The 18,638-nt window shown below is 50.1% G+C and overlaps 1 protein-coding gene across 1 annotated transcript; it reads right to left on the minus strand.

The window, feature by feature from the left end:
• Positions 1–1,610: 1,610 nt before the first annotated feature.
• On the minus strand, positions 1,611–17,472 carry SLC25A19 (solute carrier family 25 member 19). The gene is given in 8 exon segments (XM_084747817.1): positions 1,611–2,018; positions 2,020–2,193; positions 3,524–3,654; positions 4,722–4,905; positions 9,841–10,011; positions 13,047–13,202; positions 13,380–13,549; positions 17,361–17,472. Coding segments are annotated over 7 exon segments (1,119 nt in total). The 5' UTR covers positions 13,512–13,549; positions 17,361–17,472; the 3' UTR covers positions 1,611–1,847.
• Between the last annotated feature and the right edge of the window lie 1,166 nt (positions 17,473–18,638).

Here is an 18,638-nt window from a genome sequence, read left to right on the forward strand (position 1 = left end):
CCTGCCTCTGTCTCGCGAGTGCTGGGATTAAGCGAGTGCACCACCACCGCCCAGCTGTGTTTTTTTTTTGTTTTGTTTTTGGTTTTTCGAAACAGGGTCTCTCTGTGTAGCCCTGTCTGTCCTGAACTCACTTTGTAAACCAGGCTGGCCTCAAACTCACAGAGAACCACCTGTCTCTGCTTCCCAAGTGCTAGGGCTAAAGGCGTGCGCCACCACTGCCCAGCAACTAAAGTCATTTGAGAGGAGGGAACCTCCATTAAGGAAATGCCTCCAGCCGGGTGTGGTGGTGCCAGAGGCAGGCAGATCACTGTGAGTTCAAGGCCAGCCTGGTCTACAAAGTGAGTCCAGGACAGCCCAAGGCTACACAGAGAAACCCTGTCTTGAAAAACCAGAAAGAAAAAAGAAAGAAAGAAAATGCCTCCATAAGACTGGGCTGCATGCATGCCTGTTGAGCATTTTCTTAATTAGTGATTGACAGGAGAGGGCTCAGCCCATTGTGGGTGGGGCCGCCTCTGGGCTGGTTGTCCTGGGTTCCATAAGAAAGCAGGCTAAGCAAGTCATGGGGAGCAAGCCAGTGAGCAGCACCCCTCCATGACCTCTGCATCGGCTCTTGCCTCCAGGTGCCTGCCCTGCCTGAGTTCCCGTCCTGACTTCCTTCAGTGATGAGCAACAATGTGGAAGTGTGAGCCAAATAAACTCTTTATTCTCCACCTTGCCTTTTGGTCATGGTGTCCCACCACAACAGAAACCCTGACAGTTCCGTCTGTCATCAGTTTATTCACGTATCTCCAGGAACAGGGTCACACACCACTCCTGCGGCTCCCGAGAGACCCCAGAGCTTTAGAATCAGGAGCCACGATCACTCACTAGGAGAAGGCTACAGTGGTAGCAGAGAGGGCGACAGTGGGGCTGCCAGGCAGGCCGAGACCCAGCTTCTGCCAACAGGTCATTCCCAGCAGGCATTACAAGCCACATTATTGCAGGGCTGGGCCCCACAGAGCCAAGCGACCTCTCCTCCCTCCCCTCTGCCACACCAAGCCACTGTTAGGCGGAAGCATGGAGGAGATGGTGGACAGGCGTTTCTTCTCTTGTGCCCCTAGGAGAAGTTTGCCCTCTTCATATAGGCACATGTACCTGGATCCCTGGTTCTGCCAACAGGTGCTACGCGGTTGGGCAGTCTTATCATTGGACTGCTTTGGCGCTGAGGCCCTTCTGGGATTAGAGGACCCACAGGGGCAGCACCCATGCTGAGCTCAAGAGCAACACCCTGAGCTGATGAGGGCACCTGGCCTGAGGACTCTGCACCAGCACCCAGTCAAAGGGGGAGGGGGCAGGGCACTGACTTTCCCATTCCTGTCAGGTGCTTGGCTCGTCCACTTCATTTCCAGCCTCCCATCCAGAAGCTGCCTCTGTCCCAGTTGCCTTGCCGTCCTGTCCTGGAACCTCACAGCCACAAAGGTCTGGGCCTGGCAGTTCAGAAGCTGCCCACGAGGTTCTCCCCTTAAGCTGAGGAGCATGGCTGCAGCTCATGAGAAGCCAGAAAGGCCTCTCCCATCCTCCTGCCTCAGCTGGGATGTGGTTCCTAAGAGGAGCTACAAAGGGACGTTAAGTAATGTGCCTTTTGCTTTAATGTCTATTAAATAAGCTAGTAGGAGTAACAGACCAAGCTGTGGGGGTTAGAATTCTGCAAAGAGCTCAGTCCCATCCCTCGGCCCTCAAGTGTGGTCCCGCACTGGGAGCGTTCGCCCCAAAAACAGGACTACAAAGCAGGGGATGGGCGAGATGTGCCAGGCACCTTCTCAGTGGCCTTGTTTCTACAGCCCAACACTCCCTTCTTTGCCACCTTTTCAGGAAAGGCCCTTGTCCTTCCGCCTTTGACTCTGGATGGTTCTTCCAGATCTCTTGGCAGCTGGCCCAGGAGACCAGCCAGGCAGCGGCCAGCCGTCATTCAGGAAGAGCTCGGAGCAAGTCCTGGTGGGGGAGGGGCTGTGGGCCCCTCCTGTCTCCCAGCTATCTGTCTTCTCTCCTTATGCAGTGGAAGAGGTTACAGAAGAGCTCATACCAGAAGAACATGAAGCCTGTGGAGAGCGCAGCCTTCAGCAGGCTGGGGGACAGGCCCTTGAAGAAGCCCTTGGTGCCTTCATCTTGTAGCACCTGTTTCGTGAGGTCCAGGAGGCCCCTGTAGCTCCGCACCTGGGGAGAGGAAGGTGTAGGAAGCAGTGATTAAAACAAGAATTCCGTCGGGTGGTTGGCGGGCTGTGGTGATGCACACCTGTAATCCCAGCCCTTGGGAAGCAGAGGCAGGCGGATTGCTGTGAGTTCGAGGCCAGCCTGGTCTACAGAGCGAGTCCAGGACAGCCAAGGCTAAACAGAGAAACCCTATCTCGAAAAAATGAAAAAGAAAACAAAAAACAAAACAAATTAAATAAAAAAGAAGGGCTGGAGAGATGGCTCAGCAGTTAAAAGCACTGTCTGCTCTTCCAAAGGTCCTGAGTTCAATTTCCAGCAGCCACATGGTGGCTCACAACCACCTATAATGAGATCTGGTGCCCTCTTCTGGTTTGCAGGTGTGCATACAAGCAGAACACTATATAAATAATAAATTAATAAATCTTTTTTTTTAAATGAATCTTTAAGAAAGACATAAAATAGAAATAAAAAACAAGGATTCGCCTGGCATAACACAGCTCCCAGTAACTGCTTGTTGGATGAGGGAGTTCTTCTTTCTAGGGCACGTGGGCTAAGTTAGGCTTAGCTGATGAAGGGCCTGGGTCAGCAGCTGGACAGGGCTCTTCCTGGTGAGAAAGTGCCTATGAGTGGTTCCTGTGGATGCAGGGATAGCCTGGGCCATCCTTAGTCTTCACCTCATTTTCTCTTGGTCCCCTTGGGAAGCAGGTCTGAATCAGGCTACCACTAGATCTTCCCCAAAGTGTGCCCACCTCTAGTCTGTCCTCCCTGCTGTGAGGTGAGACCATGAACTGCTGTCAGTTTGTCCGATGTCCCTGTGTTGTGCTACCCTATGATGAGAAGACCACCGTCCAGCACCAAGTCCAAGTTCCAAGTCTGGTATTCAAGGCATTTCAACATTTAGCTCTCACTGGCCCTCCATGAGCGCCCTCCCTCCAACCCGACAGACCACAGCAGTCTCCAGCAGGGAGAAGAAGGCCTCTGTCCTGGGCTCTCCTGGGCTCTCCCAGTCTAAATTCAAAAAGTCTCTTCAGGACACATTGGTAAATAGAGAAAAAAAAAAAAAGGTTATAAAACCTTGCATTGTGTAACCTCACTTGTTATTTTTCCGAGACAGGGATTCTCAGTGTATCCCTGGCTGTCCTGGACTCACTCTGTAGACCAGACTGGCCTTGGAATTACAGAGCTCTGCCTGCCTCTGCCTCCCAAGTGCTGAGATTCAAGGCCACTGCCAGGCTAACCTTATTCTTCTTAAAATGTGCACATGCGTTTATGCAAAGAAGTAAAGGTGCGGAAGACAAGAGGAGGGACCAGCATCACTGCTGCCACGGCTCACCTGGCCAAAGGCAGACCGGGCATGCTCGAACCCCATCACCTGCAGACGCTTCTTGAAGAGGTCCAGCGGGTATGTAAGGGTCTTGCTGATGACTCCAGATCCACAGCCACAGAGCAGGTTTTTAAGGTTCCCTGAACCAAAGACATCACGGTGTGAGAAGGGTGAGAGAACTGCAGTGGATGGTAGATGACGTGACGGGGCCCAGGGGACCGCTCAGGGTTTTAGAGCAGCCATTGCGTTTCCAGAAAAACCAAGGTCTGTTCCCAGCACCGACATCAGGCAGCTCACAACTGCTTCTAACTACAACTCCAGGGAACCTTCTAGCCTCCTTGGGTACTCCTCCACACATACAGCGTACACGCATGCAGACACATAAATAGTAAAAAAAATACACTAGGGCTGGAGAGTTGGCTCACTGGTTAAGAGCCCTGCTGCTTTTCCAGAGGGCCTGGATTCCATTCCCAGCACCACATGGTGGCTCACAACGGCCTGTGACCCCAGTTCTAGGGGATCCAATGACCTCTTCTTGCCTCCAAGGACACCAGGCACACACCACACACGGTGCACAGACATACACGCAGACCGGCAACACCCACACAGAACAAACCCCCACAGATAGTCTTGCTTCTCAGAAGGGAACCTGACCACCAGCGGAGCCAGACCCAGCCAGTGCAGCGAGAATGACAGCAGGGGATTAGCCCGCTGGGTGGCAGGGTCCTGTGCAGTATTCCCACCCTGAGACCCAGAGCCCGAGTCCACAATGGGCGTGGAAACAGCGTGTTCCTCTCCCCACCAAACAAGAAAAAAGAAAAAAAAAAAGTAAAACGAAGAGAGGCCTGGGCATGGTGGTGCACACCTGTAAGCCCAGCATTTGGGAGGCAGAGGCAGGCGGATCTTCGTAAGTTCGAGGCCAGCCAGGACTACAAAAGAAACCCCCATCTCAAAAAAAAAAAAAGGGGAGGGGGGCGGAATTTGAAAATTGGGCTGCAGACAAAAAAGAAAAAGAAAAGCAGTACCCTTCACTGGAAAAAGACATGCTTCCAGAAGTCCAGGGGAGAGAGTGTAAGAGCCTCTCAGCTTGTTCTGCTGGCTCTACCACAGAGCCACGTGCAGACTGCAGGCCTTAGCTCAGGACAGGAAAGCCCTTGTCTTTCCAGCTGCAGAGGCTGTGGCCCGGGCTAGGCTGGGGACCCCTCACCTGTCTGTCTGCCATCTGGTGGGATCAGCCAGTCGTAGGCACGTTTCAAGGAACGGTAGCAAGAGAACTGCAGGCCGGCGTAGGGGAAGATGGCGATCACCGTGGGGGCCAAGCCTTTGTAGAAGACCAAGGGGCCCTCGGTCCTGTACATGGTCAATATGGCCTCTCGTAGGGTCTTATAGATCTGCACATGTGCACACACAACGTGAGGAAGCTGAACGAGATGATTTCAGCCCAGACATCTTTTTCTTCCCATCTAAAACCCAGCTGCTGGGATTGTAACTTTTCCTATGGAGAGTAAGGGGTGGGGGGTAGGGGGTGGGGGATGCGGGGGGTGGCACATGTAGTCCTAGCACTTGAGAGGTGGAGGCAGGAGGATCAGGAGTTCAAAGTCAGCCTGGACTACATATTCTGTTCAAGGCCAACCTGGGCCTATTTAAGGACCCTATCTCAAAACAAAACAAAAATTCAAAAGGGCAGCTGGGTGTGGTGAGACTCAAGAGATGGCTCAGTGGTTAAGAGAACTTGCTTCTCTTCCAGAGGACCCAGGTTCGGTTCCCACCAGCACAACAGCTAACAACTGTCTTTTTTTCTTTTTTTTTTGGGGGGGGGGAGGTGGGTTTCGAGACAGGGTTTCTGTGTTAGCCATGGCTGTCCTGGACTCGCTTTGTAGACCAGGCTGGCCTCGAACTCACAGCGATCCACCTGCCTCTGCCTCCCGAGTTTTTTTTTTTTCGAGACAGGGTTTCTCTGTGTAGCCTTGGCTGTCCTAGACTCACTTTGTAGACCAGGTTGGCCTTGAATTCACAGCGATCCGCTTGCCTCCCTAGTGCTGGGATTAAAGGCGTGCGCCATCATGCCCGGCTCAGCTAACAGCTGTCTTAAACTCCAGTTCCAGGGTATCCAACACTCTCTTCTGGCCTCTGTGAACACTGCATGGACATGCATGCATGTTATGGACATACATGTAGGCAAAACATACATATAAAAACAAATCTTAAAAAAAAAAAGTTTGAGGCCAACTGAGCATAGCTAGTGGTGCACACCGTTAACCTTGGCACTCAAAAGGCAGAGACAGGTGGATCTCTATGAGTTCAAGGCCAGCATGGTCTGCATAGCAAGCTGAAGGCTGGCAAGGGCTACATAAGAGCTTAGTTTGAACAATTTTGGGACACCCTGTCTCCAAAATGAATAACCTAATTAAAAAGGTGAAGCTTTCTGACAATTTCTGAGTATATAAACAATTGTGCTCTGTGTCTAGAGAGCAGGTAAGAACACTTTCTGCTCTTGCAGAGGACCCGGATTTAGTTACCAGCACCCACCAGGCACCTTACCATTTCCAGAGGATCCCGTGCTGAGTATGCAGGCACCTCACACACTCACAGTGCACAGGCACAAAATACCCATACATGGGCTGGAGAGATGGCTCAGACGATAAGAGCACTTGTCTTCCAGAGGTCCTGAGTTCAATTCCCAACAACCACATGGTGGCTCACAACCTTCTATGAGCTCTGGTGCCCTCTTCTGGTGGGCAGCCACACATGCAGGCAGAATATTGTATACATAAAAAAATAAATCTTAAAAAAAAAAAAAAAACACCCATATACATAAAATAAAATAAAACTTTAAAAGAACGTGTTCGCTGGGCACAGTGGCACTTGCCTGTGATCCCAGTACTCTAGGAAGTAGAGGCAGGTGGATCTCTGTGAGTTCAAGGCCAGCCTGGTCTACGAAGTAAGTCCAGGACAGCCAAGGCTACACAGAGGAACACTGATTTGGGAAAACAAAAAACAAAACAAAACAAAAAGATATTAAAAGAACATGTTCAATGATTCTCAGAAGGCCGGGGGTGGTGACGCATGCCTTTCATCCCAGCACTTGGGAGGCAGAGGCAGGCAGGTGGGTGTGAGTTCGAGGCCAGCCTGGTCTACAAAATAAGTCCAGGACAGCCAAGGCTATACCGAGAAATGCTGTCTCTAAAAAAACAAAAAACAAGGAAAAGCCCCCCCCCCAAAAAAAAAGATTTGGTGGAGGAGAGTAAGGGGAAAATGGGAGGGAAGGAGGAATGGGAGGATACAAGGGATGGAATAACCATTGAGATGTAATAAGAATAAATTAATAAAATTAAATTTAAAAATTAAAACAAAAAAAAAAAGAGAGATTTGGTGATGGGGGGCCTTGTGTGAGCGTGGGCAGCTTAGCCCAGACCGTGCCCTCCTGCAACTAGTTAGCAGAGGTAAGATGCTCATCTCCCTCAATACTGTTGCCACCTTTTTCTTCCTATGATCTTTCACCAAAGGTCGGGAAGTAACAGGAAGTACAGGAGATGTTAGGTTGCCTAGAAGCCACCACATCCCTGAGACTGACTCAACCTGCATCCCATTTCTCCACCCAGGCCATCACCAGGCTTCCAATTTTCCAATGAATTATCATGCACAGTTAGTTAGCTCTTCTTCCCCAATCTTTATCTACCAGGCTGTTCCTACGGGACTTCACTCTTTGCAACCAAAATATCATCAGAATGTTTTCCAACCAGAGTCTCCATCCTGAGTTAACGCAAAGGCCAGGCAAAACCAGAACCATTCCTAAACAAAATGTCCTCTCCCCAGCGATGTGGCCATAAGGATGGATGGACAAAAAAGACATATACTGGTATTTCTAAAAGAATTTTTACTTTTTTTTTTCCCCCTGAGACAGGTTTTCTCTGTGTAGCCTTGGCTGTCCTGGACTCACTTTGTAGATTAGGCTGACCTCGAACTCAGAGTGATCTGCCTACCTCTGCCTCTCAAGTGCTGGGATTAAAGGCGTGCGCCACCACACCTCACCCTGAATTCTTAACATTTTAAAAAAATACTTTATTTATCTATTTTATGTGTGAGTGCTCTATCTGCATGTATACTTGCAGGCCAGAAGAGGGCACCAGACTCCAGTTTAGATAGTTGTGAGCCACCATGTGGTTGCTGGGAATTGAACTCAGGACCTCTGGAAGAGCAGCCAGTGCTCTTATCTGCTGAGCCATCTCTCCAGCCTGAATTTTTACACTTTTTTACTTTTATGTGTATGAGTGTTAAGCTGGTTAGTCTTATATCTATTTGACACACAAACGAGAGTTATCTGAAAAGAGGGACCCACAACAGAGAAAATGCCCCTTAGTTAGTGATTGATGTGGGAGGGCCCTGCCCATTGTGGGTGGGGCCACCCCTAGGCTGGTGATCCTAGGCTCTAAAGCATCAGGCTGAGCAAGGTCAGGGGGAGGGAGCAAGCCAGTAAGCAGCACCCCTCCATGGCTGCTGCCCTGCCTTCCTTTGATGATCACCAGCTGCATGGAAGGGTAAGCCAAAATTAACCCTTTCCTCCCCAGCTTGCTTTTGGGTGTGTTTCACTGCAGCAGCAGAAGCCCTAAGTCACGGTTTTCTGCCTGTGGGCGTTTCTCACATGCAGTGCCTGCAGAGGGCAGAAAGTGGCTTTGGGTCCCCAGGGAAAGGAGCTACAGGTGGCTGAGATGCCCATGGGTGCTGGGAACTGACCCTGGCCCCTCCAGAAAAGAAGCCATGGCTCTGAACACGAAGGTAACTCTCCAGCTGCTGTGTTTATTTCTTGTGTGGGGGCCTGGACAGACTCCGCACATGTAGTAACCAGAGGACAAAACGCAGGGGTTGGTTCTTTCCTAGTGTATGGATTCCAGAGATCGAACTTGGGTCATTAGGCTCGGCAGCAAGGTGCCATCTTGCCAGCTCCTACTCTGTTTATTTGTTTGTTTGGTTTTCTTTGTTTGTTTTTGAGACACAGTCTCACTATAATGCTGAGGTGTCTTCAAACTCCTGAACTCAATCAACCTTCCCATTTTAGCCTCTATGCTGCAGGACTCCAGCAATACGTGTGAGGCTGCTATCTTTTTTCCCTTTTGTGTTTTGGGGTTGTTTGCTTTTGTGTGTGTGTGTGTGTGTGTGTGTGTGTGTGTGTGTGTGTGTGTGTGTGTGTGTGATTTTTAAGACAGGATCTCACTCTGTGGTCCAGGCTGTCCTTGAAGCATCCATGAATCCTCCTGTCTCCACCTCAAGCCTAGCTATTTATGATATTCTACTTTTTTTTTAAGGCAGGATATTTTTCTCTTGCTTTAAATAAGTAAGTTCTATGTGTGTGTGAGTGTCTGTCTGCATGCATGCATGTGTACCATGTGCCTGCCTGGTGCCTACAGAGACAAGAGGATCCCCTGGAACTGGAGTTAAGATGGTTGTAAGTGGCCATGTGCGTGCTGGGAACCAAACCCGGGCCCTCTGCAAGAGCTCCTAGGCACTGAGCCATCTTCCCAGCCCCTAACAATGTTATCCTTGAACACACCCAGGAAGCAGAGGTCAGGAGGTCTGATTCAGGATGTGAGGTTGATATTATCACTAAGTTGGCAGGATCCAGATGTGGCATCACCTAGGAGACATGACTCTGGACATGGCCGTGAGGCATGAGCATCAGGTTAGCTAAGGTGGAAGCCCCACACCATCCACGGCCTTGGGTCTGGACTGTATACAAAGGAGAAAGCCAGCTGGGCAGAGGCAGTCATCATTTCCGCTTCCTGGTGCCACAGATGCAGTGTGACCAGCGGCCTCCTGCTCCTGGCTACAGGCTTCTTCAGCACGGCAGACAGCACCCTCGAACCGTGAGCCAAAATAAGGCCATTCTCCCTTAAGCTGCTTTTGTCAGAGTATTTCATCACACCAAGAGGCAAAGGCCTGGCCCACGGCTTCCAGTAAGTTCTTCCTGGAGACTGACTCACCTACACCATCTCCTTTAACCCATTCTTTGAGGAAACCCTCAGGATATTATGGCCAAGAGTTCCTGAGTCCCAGATCCCCAGATGCCTGCCTCCATCCAGCCCACTGCTAGATACTCACTCACTTGTTGTTTTGCCCCTGTGGGCTCGGTCTCCTCAGGAAGGCTCTGAGCTACAGGGAGAAATGGACACAAGCCACCTTGCAGAGTACAGACTACTTACAAGCCTTACAAACTGGCAGCTGCGCTGAGAATGCAAGGCACCCCAGCTTTGCTTAATGAAGTGACAAGAGCCCCAACTCCTGGGCTCTTGCCCCATCCAAACTCCCCTTGTCTGGGCCTCACTGCTCACCTTGGGCTCCCCCTGAGCTGCGAGGCGGGTGCGCAGGACATCCACAGGGTGCACGGTGAGGGTGGCTGCCCCAGCAGACAGGCCGCCACATATAAAGTGTGCTGAGAACTGGTGGGCATTGGACCAGTTGGCTCTGTAAAGCAGCTCAGTCAGTTCTTCAAATGACAAAAACTGCAAAAGTAAGTGGAAAGCCATTGAGGACAAGCTGAGGAAAAGTCCCCTCCAACAGGAACTACGTTACTCTGTGTACTCAGGCGCCTTACCTTTCCTGAGGGGGCAAAGTAGAAAGACTAACCCAGATGCCATTTATTTATTTATTTATGAGTGTTCTATCTGCATGTACATCTGCAAGCCAGAGGAGGGCATTAGAGGGCACAGATGGTTGTGAGGGTACAGACGGGGGTTTCTCCAGCCCCCAAATGCCATTTCTTATCCACCTGAGTCAAGCCAAGTATGCAGGGTTAAGAAAGGAGTCTGGGGCTGGAGAGATGGCTCAGAGGCTAAGAGCACTGTTTGCTCTTCCAGAGATCCTGAGTTTAATTCCCAGTAACCACATGGTGGCTCACAACCATCTGTATGTGATCTGATGCCCGCTTCTGGCAGGCAGGTGTAATGCAGACAGAGCACTGTATACATAATAATAAATAAAATCTTTTAAAATACATATATTAAAAGAAGAAGAAGAAGCTGGGCATATGCCTTTAATCTCAGCACTAGGTAGGCAGGTTGCTGTGAGTTTGAGGTCAGCCTGATCTACAAAGTGAGTCCAGGACAGCCAAGGGCTACACAGAGATACTCTGTCTCGGGGGGGGGGGGGGGGGGGGAATAGAAAAGAAAGGGGGCTCGACAGATGGACAGATGGCTCAGCACATAAAAGCAGAATTCAGCTCCTAGTAGCCTGTCTGGGAGTTCACCACTGCCTGTCGCTCCAGCTCCAGGGGATCTGATGCCTCTGTGGGCACCAGCACTCATGTGCACACAACACCCCACTCACAAACACACAACTCTTTAAAAGTGAAAGCAAGAAAGGCTATGGAGCAGGCTATGGTGTGGTGGGTGGGAGATCACTTGCCAACCCAAGGCCCTGAGGTCCGGCTCCTCTATCTCGGAGTGGAGGCAGCAGGGTCGGTGTGGCTTGTGGTGGTACACCTGCCTAACCAAGTCAGTGAGCCCAGGTTCAGGGGAAGCCGGTCGTGGTGGCGCACACCTTTAGTCCCAGCACTCAGGAGGTAGAGGCAGGAGGATCTCTGTGAGTTCCGAGCTTAGCTTGGTTTACAGAACGAGTCCAGGACAGCCAATACAAACACAGATGGACACATGTGTACACACATACACACAGTGAGAGAGAGAAAGAGAGAGAGAGAGAGAGAGAGAGAGAGAGAGAGAGAGAGAGAGAGAAGAGAGTACATAGAGAGAAGTGTTTTTAGTTTTATGTTTAGTGTTAGCACACTGAGTTAGCACCGTGGGGTGTGGGGGCCTGGCTGGCCTAGAACTTGCAATAGAGACCAGGATGACCTTGCATGATGTTTTCCTTCCACCTCAGTCCCCAAGTGCTGGGATTGCAGGTGTGTGTCATCAGGCCAGGCTTGAAGATGTTGGAAACTCCATTTATTCACTACTTTTCTGTGACCAAGGGAAAGCCAGTCATTATCTGACCCACAGCACAGAGAACCAATGCCGCGCCTCTGTTGACAGCCACAGGCGCCCCCCCTCGCTGCCCCCCCCAGTCACCTCCGGCCAGCTAGGCTTCCTGGCACCACCCTGCTGCCGCATTTCCTCCACATGTGCGCTGCTAGCCGTGTGTCATGTAAGACCATGGGACAACACTGACTTGCCGGTGTGGTAGGATTTGGATGTGAACACAGCATGTGAGAGGGTCAGAGGAGCAGAACCACTCTGAGCCTGGCTTCCTGAGGAGGACCCTGCCCTGCCACTTTCTCTTATCTCTCTCCCCCCCCCCCCCAATCCATCTAGCTACTTTTTGTTTTGTTTTTGGAGACAGGGTTTCTCTGTGTAGCCTTGGCTGTCCTGGACTCGCTTTGTGAGCCAGGCTGGCCTCGAACTCACAGCGATCTGCCTGCCTCTGCCTCCTAAGTGCTGGGATCAAAGCCTTCCATCTATCCATCTATGCAGGCATCAAAGCCAGGACTTCTCATGCACAAGCCTGCTATGGTGGTGCTCCATGTTGTCCCACTATGCTGGGTGCCCCTCAGCCACTTTGCCATGACTTTGGCTGACTAACCGAATAAGCCTTCTTAGTTATAGCCTTCCCTTTGTAGAACTAGAAAGACACCAGGACTACCTTACAGGACAGGTGTGAGGGGCCAGGCCCATGGTGTGCATTTACAGGGATGAAACATCATTGTCACCCCTGCCAAACCTTACTACATACGTATACCGTGACCCACACTGGCACTCAGCTAAAGGAAGGAGGGATCAGAAATGGAAGCCTGTGTGTTACTTTTCACCCCACCATGAACAGTCATGGGTCCTGGCAGCTGTCCTGCAATCCTTATGACACCTGCTGTATATGCCTCTTATGCACCAGTGAGGTCCAAGTGAAGCACCTGGTGAAGGTGTCAGTGGGTAATGGTGCTTGCAGCCAAGCCTGACAACCTAAGTTCGAATCCCTGGACCCCAGCCAGGCACAGTATCTTTAATCCCAGAATTTGGGAGGCAGAGGCAGAGGCAGGGGATCTCTGTGAGTTCTAGACTAGCCTGTTCTACACAGAGTTCTAGAATAGGCAGGGCTACATAGAAAGAACCTGTCTCCAAAAAAAACCCAAAATCAAAACAATAACACCCCCCACCGCAACCCCCTGAGCCCGAGGACCCACACGACAGGAGAAAACTGACTCCTACAAACTGTCCTCTGACCTTGATACCTTGGCAGAAATCCTGTAGTAGGCACGCCTCCCCCTGAAGAAATAAACAAAACGCAACTTGACATTTAAAAAAGACAACCAGAGGGCATTCCTTAGTATTACTTGGGGCAGGGTCAGAGAAAGAAAACAGGCTGTGGAGAGGGAAGGCCTACGGTGTGGCTAACTGATGACGTCATCACATGCTCCGAGCAGATTTCCCATGAAGGCAAGTGGGCAGCGTGGGGACTGCCACCAAAAGCAATGTCCTTACTTGTCTCACCCTTTCTCTGCTCCATGGTGCAACGTGACCCCAAGGACCTGGCCAGGTTCCCTGCTACCTACTTGGACAGCTCCGTAGCCGACAGACAGAATCTGGGCTGGCACATGTCCTTTCCAGAAGGCTGCTGGGCCCTCCTCCTGCAGGATCTGCTTGGCTGCCTGGAAGATTCCGTGGTATTTGGCGTTGGGGTCACTTGGACACAGGCGTTCAATCTGAAGCTGGGGATTAAAGTGTAAAAGGTCAGGAGCGGGTTGGGCAAGTGACAAGGGGGGAAGAAAATCAAAGGAAATGAAACACCTCACCCTGACAAAATTTCAAGTTTTAGGAACTGCCTTTGCAAGAAGGACTAAACCAGCCCCCTATCCCATTACAGGGAACCTGGAGGGAAAAGGTACCTGGAAACGGATCTTGATGACGTCCAAAGGGCTGATCAGGGCACGTGTGACAAATCCTGACACTGATCCTGCCACCGCCACCTCCAACTTGGAGTTACTTCTGCCATCTGCCTTGGCATCATAGCCGACCATCACTGCCTCTTGTCCATCCAACGTCCATGAGTATTAAGCTAAGTGTAAAAGCCACAGAGTAAATAAAGACAAGTCCCTTAGGGCCTCTCCTCAAGCAGCCCTCCCTGACCAGCTGCCTAAGGCACTGGCTTTTTAGTTTGTTTGTTTTTGTTTTTTGAGACAGGGTTTCTCTGTGTAGCCTTGGCTGTCCTAGACTCACTTTGTAGACCAGGCTGGTCTCGAACTCACAGTGATCCACCGCCTGCCTCCGCCTCCCGAGCGCTGGGATTAAAGGCGTGGGCCACCACCGCCCAGCCCAGCACTGGCTTTTGTAGCCTTCCTCCTGTGGGATACTGTTTCCTGTCTTCCCAGTATTAGAATGGAAAACTGTAGACCCAGGCAGTGGTGGCGCAGGACTTTAGTCCCCGTACTTGAGAGGGAGAAACATTTGAGGTCAGCATGGTTTACACAGCAAGTTCCAGATGGTCAGGACTACACAGAGAAACCCTGTCTCAAAAACAAACAAGCTGGGCATGGGGGGCACATGCCACATGCTGGGATTATACCCATGGACTACTTCAACCTGCTCCCTTAAGAGCTCCCAATCGGAGCTGGGCGGGGTGGCGCATGCCTTTAATCCCAGCACTTGGGAGGCAGAGGTAGGTGGATCACTGTGAGTTCGAGGCCAGCCTGGTCTACAAAGTGAGTCTAGAACAGCCAGGGGTACATAGAGAAACCCTGTCTCGAAAAATAAAAACAAAACAAACAAACAAACAAACAAAAGCTCCCAACCAGGCTGGAGAGATGGCTCAGAGGTTAAGAACACTGAATACTCTTCCAGAGGTCCTGAGTTCAATTCCCAGCAACCACATGGTGGCTCACAACCATCTATAATGAGATCTGATGCCCTCTTCTGGCCTGTAGCAGTATATGCAAATCTTAAAAAATAAAAAAGAAACACACACACACACACATGTATACAGTCTCCAACAAGCTACCATTATCCAAAGTCCCCAGTGCCCTCTTCCTGTTGCCTCACATTGTAATCTCAGTCAGCACATGAGAGACAGAGGCAGGAGAATCACTGCAAATTCAACCTCCTGGTTTCCAGAGCAAATTTCAGGCCAGTAACAACTAATGTAGCAAGAACACAGAAACAAAGCGACCTGTTGTGGTCTGAATAGAACCTGCCCAGGAGGCCCATAGGGAGCAGTACTACTGAGAGGTGTGACCCTGCTGGAGAAAGTGTGTCACTGCAGGTGGCCTCTGAAGTTTCAGAAGCTCAAGTCAGGCCCAGTGTCTCTCTTCCCGCCACCTGCTGGTCCAGATGTAGAACTCTCGGTTCCTTCTCCAGCACCATGTCGCCTGAGCACCACCACGCTCCCTCCAGCCCCAGTTAAATGTTTTCCTTTATAAGAGTTGCTGTAGGGGGCTGGAGAGATGGCTCAGAGTTAAGAGCACTGTCTGTTTTTCCAGAGGTCCTGAGTTCAATTCCCAGCAAGCACATGGTGGCTCATAACCATCTATAGTGAGATCTAGTGCCCTCTTCTGGTGCACAAACATACATACAGACAAAAACACTGTGTATACAATAAATAAATAAATCTTAAAAAAAAAAAAAAAAAGAGTTGCTGTAAACTGGGCATGGTGGCACACATCTTTAATCCCAGGACTGGGGAGGCAGAGGCAGACGGATTTCCATGAGTTCGAAGCTAGCCTAGTCTACAAAGTGAGTCCAGGACAGCCAAGGCTACACAGAGACCCTGTCTAAAAAACAAAACAAAGCCTTTAGAAAGGCCAATGCATTAACCCACAGCTTGAACAAGCACAGTAACTAACTTTCACTCTTCCACTGTGAGTTTTGTTTTCCTTCCCTCATCCACCCTGGAACCTTTCCAGAAGACTGGGAGAATCGGGTTAAATAAGGGCAGAGTACTAAGTCACTGAAGCATCTCAGGGGGACCAGGCCTGCTCAGTCCTGAACAGTTTCAAGTTTCCTGCAGTCTAGGAGGGGCAGAAGAGAAAGCAGAGCGGCAGGTGTCCTGGCTCGGTGTCCACAGCAGCTGAGCAGACAGCGAGTCAGTCTGGAAGCCCAGCCTGTGGCTGCACCATTCAAGCCAAGCAGAAGGTGGGAGAGACTGCTGTCTGGATTTCTAGAAATAAGCAGTTCTGCATTGCTAGATACAAGTCAAGTTCTAGCTTGATACAAGTGGTTCTAGCTACGAGGGAGACTTAACATAAAGAGTACAAGGAAAGCCGTGGATCTTGCCTGGCCCAAATAAGACCACATCCCAAAAAACCTAGACAAAGCCAGGCTTGCAACGCCTTTAATCCTAGTACTCGGAAGCAGAGGCAGGCGGTTCTCTGTAAATTCAAGGCCAGGAAGGTCTACAAAGAGAGTCCAGGACAGCCAGTGCTCTGTGTAACAGAGAAATCTTGTCTCAAATACCAAAACAAACAAATGAGCAAAAAGGACAATGCTAGCCAAGCACATACAGGTCCCTGGGTTCACAGTATAGCTCGAGGGTGAAGTCCTTGCCTTGTAAACTCAAAACTCTTGAGTTTACAATCCCATTACCTAAAAAATAAAAGCCAAGAGCCATAGAGATGGCGTAGTGGGTGAGGGAGCCCGCTCTCAAGCCTAAAGACTGAGTGAATCCCATCCCTTGGACCCACATTGAGAAAGAAGAGAACTGGCTACAGAAGTTGTGTCTGACCTTTATACGTTCCATGTGGTATGTGTGTGACCGTACACACACACACACACACACACACACACACACACACACACAGTAACAAATAAATACACTGGAAATAAAATAAAACCTGTGTTCAAGTTCTGGCTTTCCCACAAACCACAGGCAGCTTTTAAAATATCAACTCCAAGCCAGTCCCAGTGGTGCGTGTCTGTGATCCCAGCACTCAGAGAGGTAGAGGGAGGCAGATCTCTCTGAGTTCGAGGCCAGCCTAGTCTACAAAGCGAGTCCAGGACAGTCAAGGTTAAACAGAGAAACCCTGTCTGGGGGGTAGGGGGGAAGAAAAGAAAAGAAAGAAAAAGAAAAAGAGAAAGTTTTAAAACGTTGGTTTTCCAGAATATGACAAAAACACAAATATTTTTAAAATCAGGCTTGGGATTACTTTTAGTATAGTGCCCTGGGTTCAGTCCCTACAAGAAGCACAAACCTACATGGCAGTGCAGCTTGTAAACCCAGCACTTGGGAGGTTGGAGGACCACGAGTTCAAGGTCATCCTTAATAACTTAGCAAGTTCAGTTCGAGTCTAGCCTGGGTTATACGGGACCCTGTCTCAAACCAACAACAAAAATAAATAAAGGGAAAAATGAATTTCCTGCTTATTTAAAATCTCTGTGCACCAATAACCTTGATAACTAAACAGATTAAAAAAAAAAAACGATTGTATACTATAATGCAGGACTGACACAGGGCGGCTGCAAGCGAGTTCTCCACCTTTTCTACATCAGACAGACTTCCCTGTCGGGTGGACAGGTGTCCTTCGGCGAGTAACCGAGAGCCCACGTGTTCTGCCGAGGAGCTCTGCAGATGGCCCCGCGTAGGTACACTGTCCAGACGTACCGGGGTGTGGGGGGGAGATGTGCGCGCGCACGCGGTGGTGGTAGTGGTGGGAGGGTTCTCCTTGAGTCCCGGGCAGTGAATATCCACATGTGCAAATGTGGATGCTGGTGGTGGTGCGGGGAGGGATTCACCATTCGTGTCCCTGAAGATGCTCCTGGGGTCAGGTGTGCCACGTGAGCATCTCATCCCCGCCCCGTGGATACCTGCCCTTCTGTGCTCCGACACAGAAGGTGTCCCCGAGAGTACTGGAAGGAGAGCAAAGCCAGAGATCACTCACCTGACATGGCAGGTTCGGCCAGGCTCTCCAGCTCAGTTCTCTCTGCCTCTCCGTGTAGCCCAACAGCAAAACTTAACAGCATTTGCCAGTAACTGACGGGCTGCTGGGCCAATCACCGCGCAGCTTCTGGCTACCGCTAGGCGAATCGGTGGACGTGGAAGGAGGGCCCATTCTCACCGCGGCGGTACCGATGGGTAATGTAGTCTTCCCTACGAAGCGAAGCGCCTCCTGGGAGTGTAGTCCCGCAGCGTTTGCGCATGCGTATTCCCGATATCGGAAAAAAAGCGGCGGGTGAAGCTGGCTTTTACGACCTCCTAAAGGAGCCTCTCTCAGTGGCTCGGTCCTCTGAAGTTGGCGGACGATGTGTAATTTAGGGCTCGCTGAACTTGACCGTTTTTTTTTTTTTCAAAGCAGTGTAGTTATCAGAATCCGTATAATCTAAATTTGGCGGGAGGCCTGGCATTTTTAGCCTGGAGGACTGGGGTTAGGTCGATGTTAGGTAGGTTATTGGGCGGGGCGTGTTGGTGGCGACAGCGCAAAACAACTGTAATCCCAGCGCTCGGGAGGCAGAGGCAGGTGGATCTCGAGTTCGAGGCCAGCCTGGTCTACAAAGTGAGTCCAGGACAGCCAAGGCTACACAGAGAAACCCTGTGTCGAAAAACGAAAATAAAACCAACAACAACAACAAAAAAGAGATAGGCTATTGGGATGAGGCCATTTACTGGGGCTGTACTCTCGAGGTGGCTTAGCCACCTGACGGTCGATCGGGTCTTCTGTACAGAGGTCCTCTAAAAACAAAAGTTTATCAAAGTCATTTGCTGCAACTCCTTAATGTATCGTTACTTACATGTTTGTTTTAAAATATGGTTTATTTGTTACTTAGAATTTTGAGGGTTTTAAAAAAAAGTTTTTTTGTTTAATTTTATTTACCTTTATATAAAATAAAGTACATTGATATTTTATGTGAGGATGTCAGATCTTGGAGTTAAAGACAGTTGTGAGCAGTCATGTGGATACTGGGACTTGAACCCAGGTCCTCTCGAAGAGCAGTAAGTGCTTTTACCTGCTGAGCCATCTCTCTAGCCCTTGTTTTGTTTTTTTGTTTGGTTTGGTTTTGGTTTTTGTTGTTGTTTTGTTTTTTTAAATACACCTCAAGAGACAGATGTCTGGGCTGTATAACGAGTACTTGCCCACCTTTTTTTCTTTTAAACCTCTTCTGTAGGTTGCAAATAAGTGCCTTCTCAGTCTCTGGATAGCTTTTCTCACCATGCCCTTCAA

Source organism: Acomys minous (assembly GCF_964271855.1).
Source record: "Acomys minous genome assembly, chromosome: 12".
NCBI classification, from domain to species: Eukaryota; Metazoa; Chordata; class Mammalia; order Rodentia; family Muridae; genus Acomys; species Acomys minous.